At 39.8% G+C, this 20,595-nt stretch overlaps 2 protein-coding genes across 2 annotated transcripts; both read right to left on the bottom strand.

The window, feature by feature from the left end:
- Nucleotides 1-655: 655 nt before the first annotated feature.
- On the bottom strand, nt 656-3,869 carry LOC149591768 (uncharacterized). The gene is made up of 8 exons (XM_089861725.1): nt 3,305-3,869; nt 3,160-3,245; nt 2,668-3,091; nt 2,548-2,604; nt 2,387-2,440; nt 2,206-2,325; nt 1,127-2,130; nt 656-1,049 (listed from the first exon to the last, which is right to left on the bottom strand). Exons 3-8 carry the CDS (start codon nt 2,959-2,961, stop codon nt 917-919), a joined length of 1,662 nt encoding a protein of 553 aa, XP_089717851.1. The 5' UTR covers nt 2,962-3,091; nt 3,160-3,245; nt 3,305-3,869; the 3' UTR covers nt 656-916.
- An 11,809-nt stretch (nt 3,870-15,678) lies between these two features.
- Nucleotides 15,679-18,549, bottom strand: LOC149591767 (uncharacterized). The gene has a single exon (XM_089861743.1). The coding sequence runs from the start codon at nt 18,547-18,549 to the stop codon at nt 15,679-15,681; it is 2,871 nt and encodes a 956-aa protein (XP_089717869.1).
- Between the last annotated feature and the right edge of the window lie 2,046 nt (nt 18,550-20,595).

Genomic DNA, 20,595 nt, shown 5'->3' with positions numbered 1-20,595 from the left:
CCAGATATCCCAAAGTCATGGGCTTTTAGAAGTCAAATGTCCATATTCCAAAAAAAATGCTACCGTTGCTGCTTGTATACAAAACAAAACCTTCTACTTAAAAGAGGAAAATAACTCTATACAACTGAAAAAGAGCCATAACTACTATTATCAAATTCAAGGGCAAATGTTAGTAACTGAGCGACTTTGGTGTGATTTTTTTGTCTTTCTTGGAAAGAATAAAGACCAGCAAGTTTGCATTAGAGTAAATAAAGACGAAGAATTTTGCAAAAGCTTGCTTCAAAGGCTATGCTACTTTTTTTTGTATGCATTTGTACCTGAACTCATGTTAAGCAGGGTTAAATCTAATCGACCTCTCTACGGAGAAAACAAATTTAAACCTTTCCCCAAGAATGGAATCTTTGACGCTGTTAGCGAAATAAACTATATTTTCAAGTAAACATGAAAAACTAGTTCCCCTTCAAATGCTTACAATGGCCTTTGAGGGAAGAAAGCTCCTTCCAAATTTTTTATCTTGGTCTTTTTTGTTGATGATATGAGATAAATTTGTTTCTAAGACAAGCATTTATAATTTTAATAGTTTTGCAAACTGTGATAACATATTTTTTGGTATCTCATTGTTAATCAACAAAGTCATGTGATTGAACAAGCATTTATTATTTATTTTGATAGTTTAGCAAGCTGTGATAACATATATTTTTGGTATCTCATTTTTAATCAACAAAGTCATGTGATTACATCAAAACTTTCTAATTTTGATCTTAAAGTCATTAAAAATGTGAAAACTCGTGTTTATAACATACTTAGAGTGGCATAATTCAAGTTAGTTACCGGTTAAATAACGGGGTTCAGTGTTTTTAAAAACAACTAAATGTGTTTTTTAAAAAAACTAAACTAGTTTCCTTTAAAATGCTTTTCATAATTCATCTTCAATAAGCGATAGATCAGTTCCCCTAATAAGTGCTGGGAAAAAATTTGTTAGTAATGAACAAACGTTCATTATATTTTCAGCCTCGTCAGCCATTGAGAGTGGTATCGGACCATCAAATCTATGGAAGGTTTTAATGCGTCTTATAGCCCTCTCTACGTGGACCCTAACTTTAGCTTTAAAACTTCATCCACTGACATTTGTGGGTTTTTACTCGCAAAAAACTTTGGAGGAATGAGTAATCCTACTCCTTCTGGCATAATATCTTGTATTTCGAAACCCTTGTCAACCATAACATCGTCACCCGGATCCATGAGCTCTAAAACTTTACAATCTTGCACTATAAACTTGTCTGATGTGCCCCCAGCGTAAAGCTTTGAAACAAAGGTGATCATCCCTGCGGGCGAGATTCCTATCAGACATTTTAAAGTGTTATAGTTTTTGTATGAAGAAAATGTAGCCCTTTGCGCTAATATTGATGAAGGTCTTTCCACTCTAAACTCTGTGCAGTCAAGAATAATCCGGGTGTTTGGGAAATAATGAAATGAAGGCGGAGTCGTCTCGCGGGTCTTAGCTTGAGTAGGAAATGGGCACAAACCCTTCAGCTCGAAGTTTAACAAGTGGATCCATGTTGTTATTGTCACTGATATTGTAGCTTCTGACAGGCCAAAAATCCTCGAAAGTTCTTTCACGGGTAACCCAACTCTCAAACGTAAAAGAACTAAGAAAAGTTCATCTTCAAGGGAAAGCTTTCTTTTTGATCCTGGTTTATATTTAAGGTCGTACTGCTGTTTGGTTTTCTTCCCTCCCCAGTATTGCATTCCAATAGCGTTATCTTCAACATATTTCACTAACCCACCAAATGTTTCGAAATTAGGCAAACCGGTGTAGAAAGTACAATTTTCCGGATTATCATTGATTATAGAAACATTTAGAAGCCTTCCTTTGTACTTTAGAGCTCTACTCTTCCATTTCTCTACTCCTTGTGTAAGAATTTCAATTTTGTTCTCTTTGCGTTTTACTTGATTTTTCAACGAAGCTATCTCCTGTTTCAAGTCTTCCACAGTTTGATTATACTTTTCAATACTAAATCCTGGATTTTCATTTTCTACGCTTAGAATTCCAGAGTTATTATCTGTATCGTTGCTTACATTGAAAGAGTCGGTGCTAGTGATATTTAACACTGGTTCCAAAAGAGATTCCTAAATTAAATACGTTAAAAAAGGTTTGTTGGTAAAAATATTATTTAAATAGTTTAAAATTCTGGCAACACATACCTGTCTCGATGAAATATCCTCGGCGTATGTTGAGCAACTTAAATGGCTGCTGATAAGGTTGTTGCTTTCATCGAAACTGATGCTATCAACAGCTCTCGAAATTTCCACACTTTCTTCCAGCTAAATTAAATCCATAGTATAAAACTCCGTTTAAAATAGTTTTTTTGACCAGTGAACTTACGGTAGCATCACCACTTGAAGTGATGTTAGGGTCATCAATATTTTCCTCTTCACACTGTTAATAAATACGTAGTTTTAATTTGTTATTAAGAGTACTTACATAAGAAATTCAGGATATGCAACTGCATATTTGTTTAAATTTAAAACCTCCAAATCCCTTACTCTTATCATTGGGACAGGAGTCACAGGATCTTCCGAGGCCTTGACAGAACTTGAATCCTATAGTCAAAGAAGGCATTTTAGCATGTTATAAACTGTAAAACTAATGATAGATTAACTTACTGAATTATTTTGTGTCCAGTGAAATATTGTTGGAAACGAACCTTCCTTTAAAAAACGTTTTTTCACGTTTATGAAAGGTCGATATTGATCGTTAGTGAAATGCTCCGAACAAACTTTAGTAGACTTTGTTACTTTTATGTTCACATCAAGTGTTCCTTTAACTTGGTTTAACCACTTAACCCTTAACTCCGATTTTATGGGGAAAGAATGGAATGATAAATGCTTACAAGAAGGTTTCAGAGAACGATTTCTACAAAATGGAACGCAACAAGAAAACCCACCCGGTACGGCCATTGGTGATGCTGTTATTGTATTCACTAAGCCTTGACCACGCGGCACCTGCCCCTACTAGTTCGCTTCCCTGCTTAACTTTTTTAATATTCTTCAGCTACCACCATTTTCCGCTAGGGGCGCAACAGTATCTCTAAAGTGGTGAATAAGGAGTGGAAATGATAATGGGTGACCTGCGGCACCGAAAATCTCCCAGTTTACCTTGTGCACGCCCCTACCCTTTCGACAGGCGATTGTTAAGAGCGTGCTGCCACGTAACACCATCGTATTTATACGAAAACAAGCTTCTATTTTTAAGACAGAGGGGCGTCTTATTCTTATACGATTCTGTAGTGTACGACCCTACCTAGACGCTGCGGATGCTGGGAGAACTTCGGAGCCGCAGGTGGGGGTACAGAGGTAACGTTGTAGGTATGGGGGTTGCCACTCCATCCCTCTCTTCTTCAAGGGCAAACGACGATTCCAACCTCTGGCGTCAGAAGGTAATTACGTAGGGAAATGACGTGTTGCGCTCCGATCATGTGCGGTTAAAACCAACGCCGAAAAATAGACACGTGACCTGCTTCATTTCGCGAAGATAACTGACCAAACTGTTCTCGCATGATCTTCCTTGATTTCACTAACTTATAAGAGGCGTTTGTACTTGATGAGCGGGGAAAAATTGGTTGATGGCGTCCATAGCCTGTTGTCCTACTAACAGTCCAATTGTTCCGAAACTCAGGCGAATACAAAGTCCGTCTTTTGGTGACAATAAAAGTGGTAAAAATCCCATCAAAACTGATAACACTGCCACGGTTAAGATTAACGGTGCCATTCTCTTTATGACAAGAGTGTTTTTGTGGATTGGAACGACAATATCTGAAAAAGGTCAATCGCTTTATTGATGAAAATTTCACATATTTCGACTGTATATCTCACCAGGAGTTCATAATAACCCGAAGTACGAAACTGGTTAAAAAGCCCGTAACAACAAAGTTTCGCCGTAAAGCTCAGCGGATTCATACACCGCTTAACTCCCAAAGAAATAGTTACCCCATTTTTAGCGCCCACGCGCATTAACTTACACACTTCCGGTTTAGCACTATTTTTTTCTTGTGATTTTGAGAGCGAAAATGGCTCACGTCTGCTTCTGTCGGAACGGTGTAAATTAAGCCTTGGCTAAGAAGTTGGCTTTTAGTCCCGGTTTCTAGTTTTCTACAAAACATTTAAACGATCGTCAATGATGTTGTGTTGTGATATGTGTGAGTGAGAATTCCGTGGTTAAATTATAACGGTTTGGACAAATTTATTCCCAGTATCTTTAATATAAGAGTTGCAACGTGCTTCTACGTCCACCATATCGCCATTTTTCTTTTCGACGGAGATCCAAGCCAACGGAAGTTTTGGAACGAAAACCAAGGAGCATAGATACCACTACGATATACTGTAAGGTTGTATGTCCATAAACAGGCTAATCCTTTCTATGCGCAACGGCAGAATCTTGTTCTTCGTGATTTTTACCATTAGCTCTATGGCCAGTTTCACACTTCCCCCCGAAGGGGGGTTATTATGAACTCCTGATATCACTTAAAGACATAGCGACAGCTCATTAAGTTTCTTGATTAGAGCCTGTATATCACTTAACAATTATCCCTTATTGGTAGGATTGCACTTTACGTGACCCACCCAACTAACAATGGTTTCTAGTTAATTCGACCCTGAGGAGTCCGAAAAAGGCTAAACTTTACTTTAGCTCGCGCATTTTAAATACAGTTTTTTCAATAAATATCTTTTCTGGGAGGTTAGTTATATGATAATTAATTAAATTTAAGGTGCGGAAACTAACTTACATCAATATTTTCCATGTTTTTTGAAATTTATTCCCTCTTATTCCCTTATCCATGAGCGGCTAAATGTGCGCCTGTTTTTGTATGAGTGGCTAAGTGTGCGTCTGTTTTTGTTATTATCAAGTTTTATCAACTGAATAAATTTCCCCTTTTCCAAAATATTACTAAATTTTGTATGCTTTTTTACCTCAAAATATTAGTCCTTTTCCAAATCATTAGACCCAACCATAACTTTTTTTAAAATGGCTCGGGAAATTTATAATCCGCTTAACACTAACACAGAAATCCTTCCGATAAACTGTTGATATGGATATTGCTTTTGATGAAAGCCATGAAAACATTGATTAAAATAGTTTCCGCACCTCAAATGTATTTAATTATCATATATTTGTTGAAAAAACTGTATTCAAAATGCGCGAGCTAAAGTAAAGTTTTTCCCCGAAAAAAATAGTTAAAAAATTATTTGGCCGCCGCAAGTTGGTGAAAAAATTTTTTGAAAATTTTAAAATCCATGCACTTACCGCCATTGAAGTCGCTATCCGCTTAACGCATTCTGCAATCAATCTCGCAAAATAAGCCGGGAGCGACTGTGAAAAATTGACGTACTCGCGCCGGAGTTAGTGCTTTAAACCGAACACAGTTATCTGATTTGTGATCCGAACAGATGAAATATCTTTGGTTGACTTCAGCTATCAGTTAAACAGTTGAGAGCCATTTTCGCTTCAGATCAGATGCCTTTTTGTGATACACATTCGGATCACGTCATATCTGAGATAAAAACGAGATTTTAAACATTTGAATCAGATATCTGTGGCATCGGACGTAGTTTCGGATTAATACCTTTTATAAATTTAAACGCTTGAAATGTATACATAACGCATATACTTCAAAAAACATCCAGACAAATTGCATATTTGTTGTAGGTTGGATGTCGAGGGATTCGGAATCCCTCGACATCCAAGCTACCTCGGAGGGAAACAGTTCAGTTTATTTTCCCAAATAATTGACTTGGTACTAGTAGAAATGTGAGTTGGTAATATACCAAATTTCCGTTATTTTTTAATGGAGTTGTCAAAATTTTTAAAAATTTTTGTGCTCAGAGTATACAAACCTCTGGGAGTGAAACGTAGTGTACTAGCTTTCCAAAGACTAAAACTACGTCCTTTTTAGCCACATCGTATGATAAACATCTACGATGTGGGTCTTAGTTTGACCTGGCCTGTTGGTGGTGGTGGCGGCGTCGTGAAAGAGAACTGCCTTAGACCGTATAAAGTTTATCGATCGTCATTGAAGGGAGAGTGAATGGGAGAGAATTGTGGTGAGGTGATATTTTTCGTTCGTGTATTTTAAAAGGATGGAAATTATGATAGTTAGTTTAGGCCATATACTATACTATACCCTCCCTTAAAAATTCCTCTTACCCGTCGACAATAAGAGTTTCACCCTCCCCCATTTTAACATTCAAAGAAATCGAGGGAAATCTTGAAAGCAAAAGCAAGTATTAACTGACGTTCATTTTAGAATGGTCTTAAGGCACCGGGATATTACAATTATTGGGTGTTTTACCGAATTCTTTCTCTTTCAAACTCTTCTGACTATAAGTTCATGTTAGAAATTTATAAGAAGCGATAAGTGTGCATCGGCATAAGTCTATGTTGTAAACTCATCGAGGGGATAATCACTAAAATTATCTGTTCTTCGATTCGCCGGAATATTACAATTACGGCATAAGTAAATTAATACATGGGTAATAATTCTATCACCGTTTAGGGTAGAGCATCGAGGGGCTATTCACTCTGATTTTATGCACGGTAAATTATTTAAGCATTGTGAAAGATAGCGCTATTCACTCATTAGGGTAAGGTATAGAGGGGTTATCCACTCATTAGGGTAGGGTATAGAGGGGCTATTCACTCGTACGATGTGGCTTCTATTACGAGCTCTTGGGTCGCCTTGTTTACTTCGGATTCGCGTTTTCCTCGATTTCTTGTTCGTTCATGCAGCTGTTCTAGCTTAAAATAGTGGTTCACACCATCCTCATATTGTTAGTCACTTAAGTAGTGTTTACTTGAAAGCCGGGCCAAGTAGTCACAAGCACATGCTAGTGCTCTGTTATTTGGGTCAAGGGCTCATTTCGCATTAAAAGTGGATTTTATATTTAAATAATCAACTATTTCTGTATTTACTTCTAAATGGACTCGCCAGACGCCAGCTAGCTCTAAAAATCGTTAGTTAATGATCAGATTAGAAATGCCACGGCTGCCGTCTTGGTAGCAAAAGCCGCAAAATTATGTAAAGCACCTTATATAGTGCTCATAATTCAACACTGTTTAAATTTAATTTACTGTAAGCACGTAAAATATAAATTACCAAATTTAGTGACTGAACTCTCATTCTGGTTTTCCCAAAATTTGAATCAGTAATTTACCGGGTAAGTTACCCTTTTTAAAACATACATTAATTTCGCATCTCTAGGTACGAGGGAATAGTGGTTCCTAGAAGCAGGCAATTATTTTTGTGGCACCAATTTATTCAAAATCACAACATTGGTTGCGATTGTAATTTATTCCACCTATTTCATAAAAATAGAAAGAACTTATCGTGCGAGAGGCTGTCTATGATTTATCAGAACACAGTAACTAACCTTGACCAGGGATCCATGTAATTTTATTAGCAAGAATGGAGAACGGTTAGTCTAAACATGAACCTTCAATCTAGAAACTGGGAGGTTTTTTTTCTGCTTACAACGTCTGTGCGCAGTTGCGGCCAATTTCGCAGGGTACGCGCGCCGCGGTACAACGCAAACAAACGTGACGCTTTTGGGAAGAGTACAAAACTTATGTTTTTACATTTTAATTTCTTTGAATCACTTTCACAATTGCCAAACGCACCAATCTTTAATTTCCCTATTTTAAATTATTTTATTAAACTCTACTTTTAAATTGATGCAAAAAAACTAACATTTGTCCAAAGTCTTAGCGAAATGAGACCAAGCGGCCATTTTACTTGTTTACATTGTACCGTCTTTCTCCAAGACCTTGTCGTCTGATAGCTTTTTTTTCTTTATTATTTTGGGACACTTTAGCAAGACAACTTTAACATGGGATCCGCCATTAAGATTCTGGTCCATTATATAGAAGGTTCATGGTCTAATCTTCAGTCCGACTCATTGCCCAGTATAAATCCAATCCCTTCAACTCGTATCGAAAATTTTAAATTATCTAATTGGCTCACTTAAACTACGTTTTGATGACGTTGCTGACGGAGACGGCCAAAAATAGATCGTTGCTTTTAACCTCTGTCGTAATGACCAGCCTCTTCTTTCATACCTCCCCCGGCCCCGACTCGAGGAAGGGTGTTTGACGTGCGCAAAAAGTACCCTGTTCTCTATTCCTGCTTCTAAAATTACATGAATCTCTGTATCTCTGTCTTGACTAAATAATTGAAGGTTTTAATGTGTACTGCAATGGTTGTACATGTAATCAGTGTATAAAGTTAAACACGGATATCTGTAAAATTAAAAAGATATCTGAACAGATATAAGACTAGAAATCGTTCAGATAGCGCTAGGTCGGATGAAAATTTTCACCTTATCGGGTCAGATTTAATAACTGAAAGTAAATACGACGTTCAATGAACTGTTGACGATTTTGCGGGAAAGATATCGCAATCAGATGTCTTAAAAGAAGAAACAGTTCATAATTTTAAGCACTAGCCGGAGTTATAGCTATGGAATTTTTTAAGCTTACGGAAACCCTTCATTTCTGATAAAAGGACGGAAATATAATGCGAGAAAAACTGAAATGTTTTGGGAAAATCGTTGAATTTTTTGGGAATTCGATAATTTATAACGGTAAATTTTGGTAAATGCCGTCAAATTAATTTTGAATTTATTTTGGAAAATGTGTCAAATCCTTGGGGAATTAGATTTTTTGGAACAAAATTTTTAAATAAAAGGCGTCAAGTTATTGCAACTATGTTTTGGAAAAGGTGTCAAATTATTGGGGAATTAGCAAATGTCAACATCAATATATCAGAAAAGGAGTCTAGTTTTTGCAACTATATTTTGGGAAAAGCGACAAATTATTGGGAAGGCACCAAACGTCAACATTAATCTTTTAGAAAAGGATTCTAGCTGTTGCAACTATATTTTAGAAAAGGCGTCTAGTTATTTCAGCAATATTTTGGAAAAGGCGACAAATTATTGGGTAATTAACAAATGTCAACATCAATATTTTAGAAAAGCCCTCTAGTTATTTCAGCCATATTTTGGAAAAGGCGGCAAATTATTGGGTAATTAGAAATTGTCAACATCAATATTTTAGAAAAGCCGTCTAGTTATTTCAGCCATATTTTGGAAAAGGAGGCAAATTATTGGGTAATTAGCAAATGTCAACATCAATATTTTAGAAAAGGCGTCTAGTTATTTCAGCCATATTTTGGAAAAGGCGGCAAATTATTGGGTAATTAGCAAACGTCAACATCAATTTTTGGAAAACGCGTGAAGTTATTGCAACTATATTTTGGAAAAGGTGCCTATTTGTCGGCAATTTGATAAATGTAAACAGCAATATTCTAGAAAGGCGTCAAATTATTTGTCAATTTGTTAAGTTTGAACGGAAAATTTTCGAAGGGTGTTTAATTATTCAGCAATTTGCTAAATGTAAATGGCAATTTTCGCAAAAATGTGCCGAAGTATTCGGCAATTTTATAATTGTAATCAACCATATTTTGAGAGAGTTTTCAAACCCTTGGCCAATTCGAAATGTGAAGGGCAATATTTTGGAGCTTGTGTCACATTATTCCGGGATGTAACGAAATGTAAATAGAGTACTAGGGAGGAACTCAATGGTATGCAGTAATTTGTGGCACTTAGCGTTACCCGAGAAACACCACTTGGAGGTGGCCACACGTCGTTTCTCATGGGGAGTTTTTTTATGGCAGGACCCCTTGCCTACTGCCGGCAACAATGTCCTGGGTAGTCTTCACTCGGCAAGCCCTCTTGCCTGCTGCCGGCTTCGTTGCCCTGTGGAGTTTTGAATTACTCCGCAGGGCAACGAAGCCGGCAGTAGGCAAAAGGACTTGCCGAATGAAGACTACCCAGGATATTGAAGCCCTTTTGTCTACTACCTGCATCACTCATCGCTGACTTCAAAAGTGTTTTCAGCGTTTTGCCCTGCAACAAGGAACGCCGGCTCTGTTTCTGGATTCAGAGTACTTAACTCTTCCTCCGACACGCCAATTTCAATTAGCTCAAGGCCTTTTCTTCCTGGACCAGGGTAGCATTCCTTGACGTCCTCCAAGAACCGACGGAAGTTGGTTCCTGGAGGAAGCCAACTGCAATGTTGGTCCTTGAAAAACAAGCACCTGTACCAATAGGTCGCCATGTAGCTGTTCAATGCCCTGTCAGTTCTATATGACTTAATGCTGTCCTTCAAATGCCTGTTCCTATTTTCGATGTTATTGGTATGAGCTCGTGAATCCTCAGAATTCACAAACTCATACTTATGAAGGACAGTCAGATGCTCGTGAAATCCCATCAAAGTACAATTCATGTACATTGGGGCACCGTCCGAAACTATAACGGACCCAGGGGCTATGTACTTAGACATTTGCTCCATAAAACGGCCCTGGACTTATTTTTGACCCTTAAAAAGAGACCATCTTTTGTATCTCTGCAGTAAATGCCAAAGATACAGATGGCCTCTCCAGCCAATTGAGCCCCACGATGGTATTTTCGACAGTGTAAATACGTTTCGTCCACCTCTACGAACAATCCTGGTCCTCCTATCTGAACCTTGTCAGCCCTGTTCGAGATTACAATCTCAGCTACCTCGCGGCACATGGAAAAATAGTCCACGACGGTATGGGCGGAACATTCACTGTGGGTAACAGCGTCAGACACGCTCATGTTGCACACCCACAGGAATACCAAAAAGAGATTGTCAGTGACCGACAAGTTTTGATTGTAGAACCAGGTGTTTTTTGAGGGGACGAAAGCCTTTACACATTCGCTTACCAAGTACTCTGGTACTTTTCTTTTTTTCGCCTTTAAAGCTTTTCGCTTATTATCGCGAGATTTGCCGGCTGAACAGCGGATTAAATATCCAAATCGCCTTTGAGCATCCTGAACGCCCACAAGATACCCATTTATCTCCCCATCTTCAGACCTGTTCCCGCATTCACAAACTATCTTTCGTTCATTGAACGAATCAAGTCGCGGGACAAGATCCAAAGAAAGTACCAGAGTAATGGCGTCCTTCTCTGACCTCGCCTTAAGGGCATCATTAGAGGACTGCAAAGGCTTTGGGAAAACTCCAACTCCATAGAAAGCCAAGCGACTCCCTAATTTTTGGTCGGAGTTGGAGTTGGGTAAAATAAATAATTTGGCTTTGGGTGGCTTTGGGAATATTATCTCTGAAATGGAACGGAGTCGGAAGGGAGTGGAAATATTTCGAAAACTTATACGGGAGTCGGTCGGGACTGGATTATTGTTGGATTCAGGTGGCTTTGGCTGGCGTTGGCATTTATAGTATCCAAATGGAGTTGGTGGCATTGAGAGCCAGCCTTATTTTATTCAACCGGAGTTGGGTGGCATTAGTGATATTAGTCAATTTTTCCTCTTTGAATTTCCCACGCGGTTAATTTGGCGCAAGCGGGATGCATGAAGTTCAACCCCACACAGACGGCACATGACGGTCGCGGCTGGTACCCTCCGCAAAAAAAATCAAATTTATTGCTGTGCGAGAGAAAACGAAACTAAAACTATTTGTTCTTTTTAAGTTAGAGTCATAAATTTTTCCGTCTCCTTAGATTAAACGTAAAAAGGAAAACTACAATTATAAACAATGTTCGAGTTTATAATAAAAATAATTGAAAAAATGCAGAGGGATAACGTTGGAAAACCTTCATAATATATAAGCTCATAATATACCACACTGCCGGCTGGGAAACTTTGGGGTAAATATAAATGAAAATTGGTTAGGTTAAATGCTTTTGTGTTTGGAATAAGAAAGTATGTTGAAGCTCTCATTGGCTTTGGCAGAGATGGGAAAACTTGTCGGATATCTCATTAGTTTGGTCAAGGTTTAGAAAACTTGTCGCATATCTCATTGGCTTTGGCAGCGATTATTAGAAATTTTGTCGGATATCTCATTGGCTTTGGCAGGGATTGGAAAAATTGTCAAATTTCACATTGGCTTCGGCAGGGATTGGAAAAATTGTCAAATTTCACATTGGCTTCGGCAGGGATTGGAAATATTATTAAATCTGTCAATTGGCTTTGGCAGCGATTGGAATTCGTGTGAAACTTCACAATTGGCTTTGGCAGGGATTCAAAAATTAAATGAACTTTAGTGTGGCGTTAGGGAGGAGTTGAAGATATAACAATGGCGTTAGGGTGGCAGTGGCGTTTGTGAAAGCTGAAGATTTGATTTTCTCTCGTCCTCCCTCAATTCAACCTCTTCAATTTGCATCCAACCGAAGGATACGCCACCTCTTTCAAACGCTCGTGTCCCATTTTCTTTGGAGTGGCTGAGGCCATTTATTAAATTTTTTAGTTGGTGACTGGGACAAATAATCCAATAAACGCAACGATCTGGCACGGAAGGGTTGCGAAATCTTGGGAAAACTTGAAAATTTTGCGTTCCATCTTCACCAGTAATGTAAGAGTATTGTCCTGTTATGCCATGCGTTGATTTTATCATAGTTAAATTAGAACTGGCGCCATCACAAACTATGGCTGATATCAAAAATCCGGTGGATTGGAAGGCAAACATGCATTTCTGAGTTATCGCTGTTAATTGATCATGGGTGAATGGGACATTGTTAGGAAAATAAGGCCCGATAACATCATACTTTCCTCCAGCGCAGCGCCAGACATACTGAAGTACGTATTGTGCAGCTAAACAGTTATTTACAGATTTGGGATTGTAAAAATTATGAAGAGATGCCAGCTCATTCGGATCCATGGCTGATCCAATAAATTTGTTGTTACTTGAGTTCCAGACCACTTTTCCAATGACTTTGACCTCATCTAACACTAATACACCATCTTGAGGTGGTCTTTCACTTTCCGGATAGCTTGAAAAGCATTTTTTAAACTTACTGCTTTCTCTCATTAGATATTCAATGTCAATACCAGCATCACATTTTATATTGCGAACTTTTTTTTCTATTGTTCTAACGCTTGGCAAATTAAATATACTGAGTGACTTTAAGGCTCTGTATGAAGCTGGTGATCGTGAATACAGTGTTAAAGCTAAGCGGAACGTCAGAGGGCTCGATCTATTTCCAGTGCTGTCTTCATAATTTCTTTGTTGATCTTTTAAAAATACTGAGAGTTTGTTCTCTTCACTGTCATTTTCCCACGATTTCGAAAATGCCTTCCCTAGAATCGGATTCCGCCTTTTAACCTCTGATAAAATCTTTTTCAACTTTTCTTTATGATTCACATTAATTTCATTCATTGCTTGAGATAACTCCAAACTCTGCTCGGCATTGAGAATCACTGCGTTTTCTTTCAGTTCCTTTTCCATTTTCGCTATTCTTTTATTCAGCCGATAACGTTGGTTACGTAAATTCTTAACTCTAATTCTCCTGCTTATCGGTGTCAAATCTTGTATGGGAAATTTTGAGTTGACTTGCCGCCTATTTAACTTGGTCCTTGGGGAAGCCTCAATTGTGTTTTTTCGTTTCTTCAGATACCTTTTACAAATGGAATTTTTTACATATAGGTCTGTAAAAAATCACAACATGATTGGCATATTATATTTACTTTTCTAAGGCAGAACATTTAGGACACATAAATGTCTCTTTATTGGCAGTTGTGGATGTGGAATGTAGGTTTTTCTTCGTAGGAATCCTAAAGAGAATAGGGCAATTTTTGGATTGTCTTCTTTCACAAGGATGGTGTATAGTATCTAAGACTCGTGGTTTCGCAAATGGAAATTCCTAGGAATGGTAATAAATTAGTACTCATTTGAATGAAATAAATGTGGGAGTGTCTGATTGTACTCACAGTTTTAATTCCAGAACAAAACACGTTGTTTTCATCAAGGTAATTTAGTGCACGAAAAACAGTTTCTGCATTTATTTTGCAGGTTTCTGAATTCCAGAAAGTCTCTTGAATAACAGGTTTAAATACAAGGATAATTGAGGCAATCCCATCCGAAGAGAACTTGATTTTGACAGGGATTTCATGTAAATCACCAATGTTTGTAAGCATATTCCTCCTCAAAATCTCCAGACACGATATTGACCCATCGGCCTTGTACTGCTAAATGCAATACAGACCTTAACAGATATAATGCGCAAATATTAACAGAAATAATGCCCAAAAATTAATGTTGTTTGTATTTGTGGTGTTTAAGTACGAAAAGTAACGCGTAAGACTTTGGGTAATAAAAGTGTTTATTATTGTCGGTAAGTTACATGTACACCGCGTATCGTCGAGTGATCGTTCTAAGTTATTACTGCTCTATATATACATGAAAGATTGTCTATTAAAAAAACTAATAAGTCTATTATCGTCTACTGATAAGGCTAATCTATTTACACAACACTATTTCCACTTTTTTTTTTTTTGTGAGTTAGAGACCCAGTCTTTCTACAGGTTTGATAGCTCTGCCGGATCTCCGCAGCGGTTTCGTTGTGACTTGTGGTCCGGAAACTCCTTGATTACTGGAACGTGCTTCGTGCTGGTCACGATTGTTCGCTGCGTGGTCGTGATTTGCAGGCTGATGGTTGCCGCTAATGTTGATTGGAACGATGTCGTTTTCTGCGTCAGGGCTCGTGGTGTCGACTGACAGTACCGTGTCGAAATATGCGTACTCGAAAGGCAAACTTGTGATAATGTTTTCTGTACTGGTGTTAGTCTTTGCGGAAACACCCTCGTTCTGCACAGAAGTGTTGTTTGATATTCTGTCCTCGGCGAACGTGCGTGAACGAACTTCATTTTCATGTCTTCTATGACTTCGGCCTTCCGCTAACACTTGGTACATGTTGGTTCCTATTAGACCTTTGATGACTCCCGGAATCCATTTTGGTCCCCTCGAGTAGTTGCGTATGTATATGGGATCTTCAACTTGATGTTGATGTTTGTCATTTTTCTCTGATGTTTCGGTCTGGTTTCTGGGATGACATAAATCCATTTTTGTAATGATGTTACGACCCAACATTAATTCTGCCGGCGACTTTCCTGTTGAGAGAGGCGTTCGCCTATGCCGCATCAGAATACGTGCGATGCGCTGTTCCAAGGTGCCACTGGTGTATGTGTGAAGGCCAGAGTTGAGTACTTCGGATTCCAAGCATGTGCCGGTTGAGAGCTTCTTGATTGATCCTTTTATAGTTCTCACGGTCCGTTCTGCCTGACCGTTTGACTCGGGGTGGTACGGAGGACTGGTGATGTGACGGATTCCATTCCTCTTGATGAATTCGGAAAACTCCGTGCTGGTAAAACACGTCGCGTTGTCGGATACTAAAGTGTCCATAATTCCGAAGCGAGCCATTTTTGTGCGAAGAGATCGGATAACGTTTTGTGTTGATGCTGTGTTGACTATGTCGACCTCGATCCATTTGCTAAACGCATCGACGATGATCAGCAGCAGTTTTCCTTCTACTGGTCCGGCAAAGTCGATGTGCACCCTATGCCATGGTGACTTTGGAACGGGCCATGCTGAATAACTTTTCTTTGGATCATCGGCTTGCCGTTGACACGACGTGCAGCTTGCGACGCAGTTTGCAATTTCTTTGTCGATGCCTGGCCACCAGAAAGTGGATCTTGCCAATAACTTCATCTTCACTATTCCTTGATGAGTCTCATGCAGGTATTCCATCATTGTGTTCCTTAGGCTCGGTGGAATTACTACCCTTTGACCTATCGTTAGGATTTGGTTCATGGTTGCGAGTTCATCTCGTCTTCGAAAGTATGGTAACTCCTCTTCGGGGATTTTATGCCTTGGAAACCATCCATGTTTGACTTGATTGATGAGAGTAGTGCGTCGTTTCTGGTTGCTTCCTCCAGTTGCTTGACTTTTACAGGACCATCGTTTAGAGCTTGGATTAGAAAAACGTATTCTGCCGGGAGAGGCGAGTCGCTATCCTGCATTTGGAGTGGTAGTCTGCTTAGTGCGTCCGCATTGCCATTGTGAGATCCCTTCTTGTACTCTATAACGTAATCGTACGCCGATAATTGTAAAGCCCATCTTTGGAGACGTGCGGCTGCCATCTGAGGAACGGGCTTCTTTTCTGACAAGAACGTGACCAGAGGCTGGTGGTCAGTCATTAACTTGAAACGTCGTCCCAATAAGTAGTCGCGGAATTTGGTTACGCCATATACGATTGCCAAGGCCTCTCTTTCCATCTGTGAATAATTTTGTTCAGCTGAGGATAGGGTTCGTGACGCAAAAGCGATCGGTTGTTCAATGCCGTTTGCATGATGTGATATCACTGCTCCAATGCCGATGGGTGATGCATCGCAAGCTAACCGAACTTCTTTCTTTTGGTCAAAATGGGCAAGGACTTTGGAATTGGCTAGGAGTGTCTTCGCCTTGAGGAACGCTTCTTGCTGATCTGGACCCCAACTCCAAGATGCTGTTTTGACGAGGAGAGAATACAATGGTGATAAGTGCGTGGCATGATTCGGAATGAATTTAGAATAGTAATTTATCAGGCCAAGGAACGATCTTAATTCTTCGACATTGTTGGGCTCCGGAGCTTTCATGATAGCGTCCATCTTCGCGTTCTGTGGATGGAGGCCTTTTCCGTCCAAACGATGTCCCAGAAAGTCGATCGATGACTGCAGGAACAGACATTTGTCTTTCCTTAGTTTCAAACCCGCGTCTTCTAACGTGGTGAGTAGTTTGTCCAATCTTTGTAAATGATCCTCGGTCGACTTTCCCCCGAGAACGACGTCGTCTTGAAACGGCGAGACGCCTTGGTGATCGTTTAGCAATATCTCCATGTGCTTCTGGAAAATAGCTGCCGATGACGATATCCCGAATGGGAGCCGATTGTACTTGTACAGTCCTTTTGTGGTATTGATTACTACTAGGTCCTTTGATTCTTCATCCAATTCCAATTGGCAGTACGCATCGCGTAGATCGATACGAGAAAACACGGTGCATCCAGCTAGTTTGGCGAATATGTCTTCCGTACGTGGTAAAGGGTACTGTTCCCGATCGATGACTTGGTTGCTGGTTACTTTGAAATCTCCGCAAATTCTGACCGTTTTGTTCTTTTTCATTACGGGCACGATTGGTGCAGCTGATTCTGAAAATGGGATTGGTGAAATGATTCCTAACTGCTCAAGTCTCTGTATTTCCTGTTCTACTTTTTCCTTCAGGGCATATGGAACGGATCTTGCCTTGTAAAATTTTGCGGATACTTCTGGTTTCCGATATAGGTGAACTTTGACGTTCTTGAGGCATCCTAATTCTGGTCCGAAGAGGTTGTCGTGTTTTGCGAGTATGCGATCCAGCGCAGACTGCCGAGATGATATGTGCGAAATAGTATTATTGACTTGCGGTAGAAACCCTTCCTTCCATATCGGCAAACCGGATGATATCCAAGTGCGGCCGCAGAGAATCAGGCCGTGACCTCTGTAGATGACAAGAGGAAGTAACTCTTCCTGGCCGTTGAACCGGACTGGAGTCATGGAAAGGCCCTCGACGACGATCTGTTGACCAGAAATTGAAGCAAGGCGTATGTTAAAAGGCTGGATGTCTGTCTTCTTTATGTGGTCGGCTTCGCTGCTTGGCATGAGAGTGAAAGCTGAACCCGTGTCGACCTCCATCTCTGTGGGCTTTCCATTGATGCAGCACGTGATTTTATATGGCGCGGGTATGTGCTCGTTGTTTTTTCGTGTTGCCAGATGGTAGATACCGTTCAAATCTTGTGATAAGGGTATTGTTGTGACGTAAGAGATGTGCTCATCGGAACTGTAGTGGTCCTGAACTGTGATTTGGTTGGCTGTTGCAGATGGTGGGTTCCTTTTTGGTAGGCGACATGCTCGAGCCAGATGACCTTCCTTGTTGCAATTGTAGCATATGGCATTCAGAAACGGGCAACTTGTTGCGGTATGCTGAGTCTCTGTGCATCGAGAGCATTCTTTGTTCAATTGGTGTCGCATTTTCTCGTGATGCTTGCGTTGCTGGCTGAACTTAGTCCGCCCGTTGCGTCGTTGTTTGGATAGAACGGAAACAGCGTGCACACCTTCTGGATTATCATTGTTCTGCAATTTAATGTCCACGACATTTCTAGCAGCAGATTCCATTGTTTGGGCAATTGAGATGGCCTTTGCCAAAGTTAATTGTGTTTCGGCCAAAAGTCTAGCTTGCAATGCGTCGTCGCGACATCCACAAACTAGCCTGTCTCTAAGCATGGTGTCCAAGGTGGTCTGATAATTGCAAAATTCACTCATCTTCCTCAACTCTGATACGTAAGTTGCTATGGATTCCCCGTCCTTTCTGATGCGGCTGTTGAATTTGTATCTCTCTACGATCTCCGAAGGTGTGGGACTGAAATGTTGACTCAATGCGGCGACCAATTCGTCGTAGGTCTTTGTGGTGGGTTTAGCAGGACTGACCAGACTGCGTAGAATTGCGTATGCGTCAGCTCCTATCACCGTCAGCAGCATGGACTTCTTTTTCGTGTCATTAACGATGTCGTTAGAAGCAAAGAATTCGTCTAACCGTTCCGCGTATAATGTCCAAATTTCTGAACCGCTGTCGAACGGCCCGATGTGTCCGAAAAGAGCGGTGGCCATCTTTATTATCTACTCACGACTTGACGCGTACTAAGTAATTACCGGATCTCGCCTCCGTCGCCAATTTGTGGTGTTTAAGTACGAAAAGTAACGCGTAAGACTTTGGGTAATAAAAGTGTTTATTATTGTCGGTAAGTTACATGTACACCGCGTATCGTCGAGTGATCGTTCTAAGTTATTACTGCTCTATATATACATGAAAGATTGTCTATTAAAAAAACTAATAAGTCTATTATCGTCTACTGATAAGGCTAATCTATTTACACAACAGTATTAATTCATTATATTCATAAATTACAATCAAAATATTACAACTTACCAGACTGATCTTTAACAAGTTCATAAACTTGACGAATTGGCTCATTGTCAATCACAGCCGGGTTAGTTGGTCTTAAATATTTAGACTGAATGTCAGTCTCAGTCTCACTCTCATACGACAAATCCGAATTTTTCCTTTTATTTTTAACATCTTCAGAATAATGTTTAGCACCAATTATTCCGATTTGATATGCGGTTGTCACACATTTTAATTCTTTAACGCTAGAAAGGTTGGCATGGGATTTACAATGATCTCCATCATCATTTGATAAGTTGCCAAGGCTTAAGTTTTCAGTAGCGACTGATTGGTTTTTAACTTCAATTTTGGTTTGTACAGCTTTCCCTTTCCCTTTAAAAGAAGTCTGACTCTTCTTGTCACTTTTCTCTTTATATGTTAAGTCACACTGGGTAGAATTATCCATTGTCAGGCTAATTTACAGAACCAAAACTTACGAAACACGTTTTGCCCCGCGCATTTTGAAAGAGCAGACAGCTCTAGTTTAGTGTAAAAGTTTGTCGCAAGAGGGAACAAAATTGAATTTAGTATTGGAAATATCAGGGGTGTCTTAAACTAAAAGAATGACACAGAGCGTAGCTCTTATTTATACCGCATCTATATTTATTGCGCAGCAACCGAGAGAGATTATAATACAATACTAAAACAAAACTAAAATGTGAGAGAACACATTGCAAACAATACAGAAGAGTAGAGAAGGGATTGCCATCTAGTGGTGGATAAAGTTGTAATTCTACACCCTCTCTCAACGTTTATACATACACCATGCTATTATCCCTTTTCTAGCAGTGAAGTATAGAGTCCCATCAGAGATGATAGTTCTTGAGTTTTCACTTTTTCAAGCGGTTTTGTCAGCAGATCAGCTAACATTGCTTCAGTTGGGCAGTATGCGAACTGAATCACGCTTTGTAAATCCTTGATGAAATGATGTCGTGTATCAATATGTTTGGTGCGCTGGGTTATGCCTTCATTTTTCACCATTTTGAGACAGCTTTGGTTGTCTTCATAAATCCTGATATCCACTTCCTTTACGCTTAGATCCTTTAATAGTTTCTGAAGCCAAAGTGCTTCACGACATGCCTCTGCAAGCGCCACATACTCAGCCTCGGTTGACGAAAGTGCAACCAGGGTCTGTTTGCGACTTGCCCAGCTTATTGATCCGCCTAACCATTGAAATATGAATCCAGTATTGGATTTTCGGTCAGTTGTATCGCTGGCCCAATTGGCATCCGCATATCCAATGAGAACTCCCCAATCCGCGATGGTGGTTCCGAGTTTAAGCTTCATGTTTTGTGTTCCTTTCAAATATCGAAGAACGCGCTTTACTGCGCTCCAATCTTTGGTAGATGGTTTTGAGATCTTCTGACTGAGAATTGACACTGTAGCTGCTATGTCGGGTCGTGTGCAGGTTGCAAGATATAGGAGACATCCTATTGCTTGACGATAGACGTCCTTATCTGACATCTCATCCGTGTCGTCTTGTTCTGTGTTTTTCATGTAACCTACATCCATCGGGGTTTTAGCAGGTTTGGCATCTTGCATACCAAAACGTTTCGTGATGCGTGATATGTAACCCGACTGGTGGATACTGAAAATACCGTCAGAATCGCGTTCGATTTCTTGACCAAGATATAACTTAAGCTCTCCGAGATTTGTGACTTCGAATTCACCTTCGAGTAACTGTGAACAGTCTGCAAGGAACGCTTCTGACC

This window comes from Phalangium opilio, unplaced genomic scaffold (assembly GCF_054372755.1).
Source record: "Phalangium opilio isolate 3A_F unplaced genomic scaffold, DU_Popi_V2 ptg000500l_1, whole genome shotgun sequence".
In the NCBI taxonomy this organism is placed as follows: Eukaryota; Metazoa; Arthropoda; class Arachnida; order Opiliones; family Phalangiidae; genus Phalangium; species Phalangium opilio.
The sequence above is the reverse complement of the archived record's forward strand: the minus strand, read 5'-3'. Positions and strand labels throughout refer to the sequence as shown.

Bases quoted from the DNA above. Each gene is read 5' to 3' on its own strand.
- LOC149591767 (XM_089861743.1), bottom strand. From the start codon at position 18,549: ATGGCCACCGCTCTTTTCGGACACATCGGGCCGTTCGACAGCGGTTCA.
- LOC149591768 (XM_089861725.1), bottom strand. From the start codon at position 2,961: ATGGCCGTACCGGGTGGGTTTTCTTGTTGCGTTCCATTTTGTAGAAAT. The intron at 2,441-2,547 runs GTAAGGGATTTG...ATTTATTAACAG, and splicing joins CTCCTGTCCCAATGATAAGA to TGTGAAGAGGAAAATATTGA. The intron at 1,050-1,126 runs GTCAGTGGATGA...AACCTTCCATAG, and splicing joins GCGAGTAAAAACCCACAAAT to ATTTGATGGTCCGATACCAC.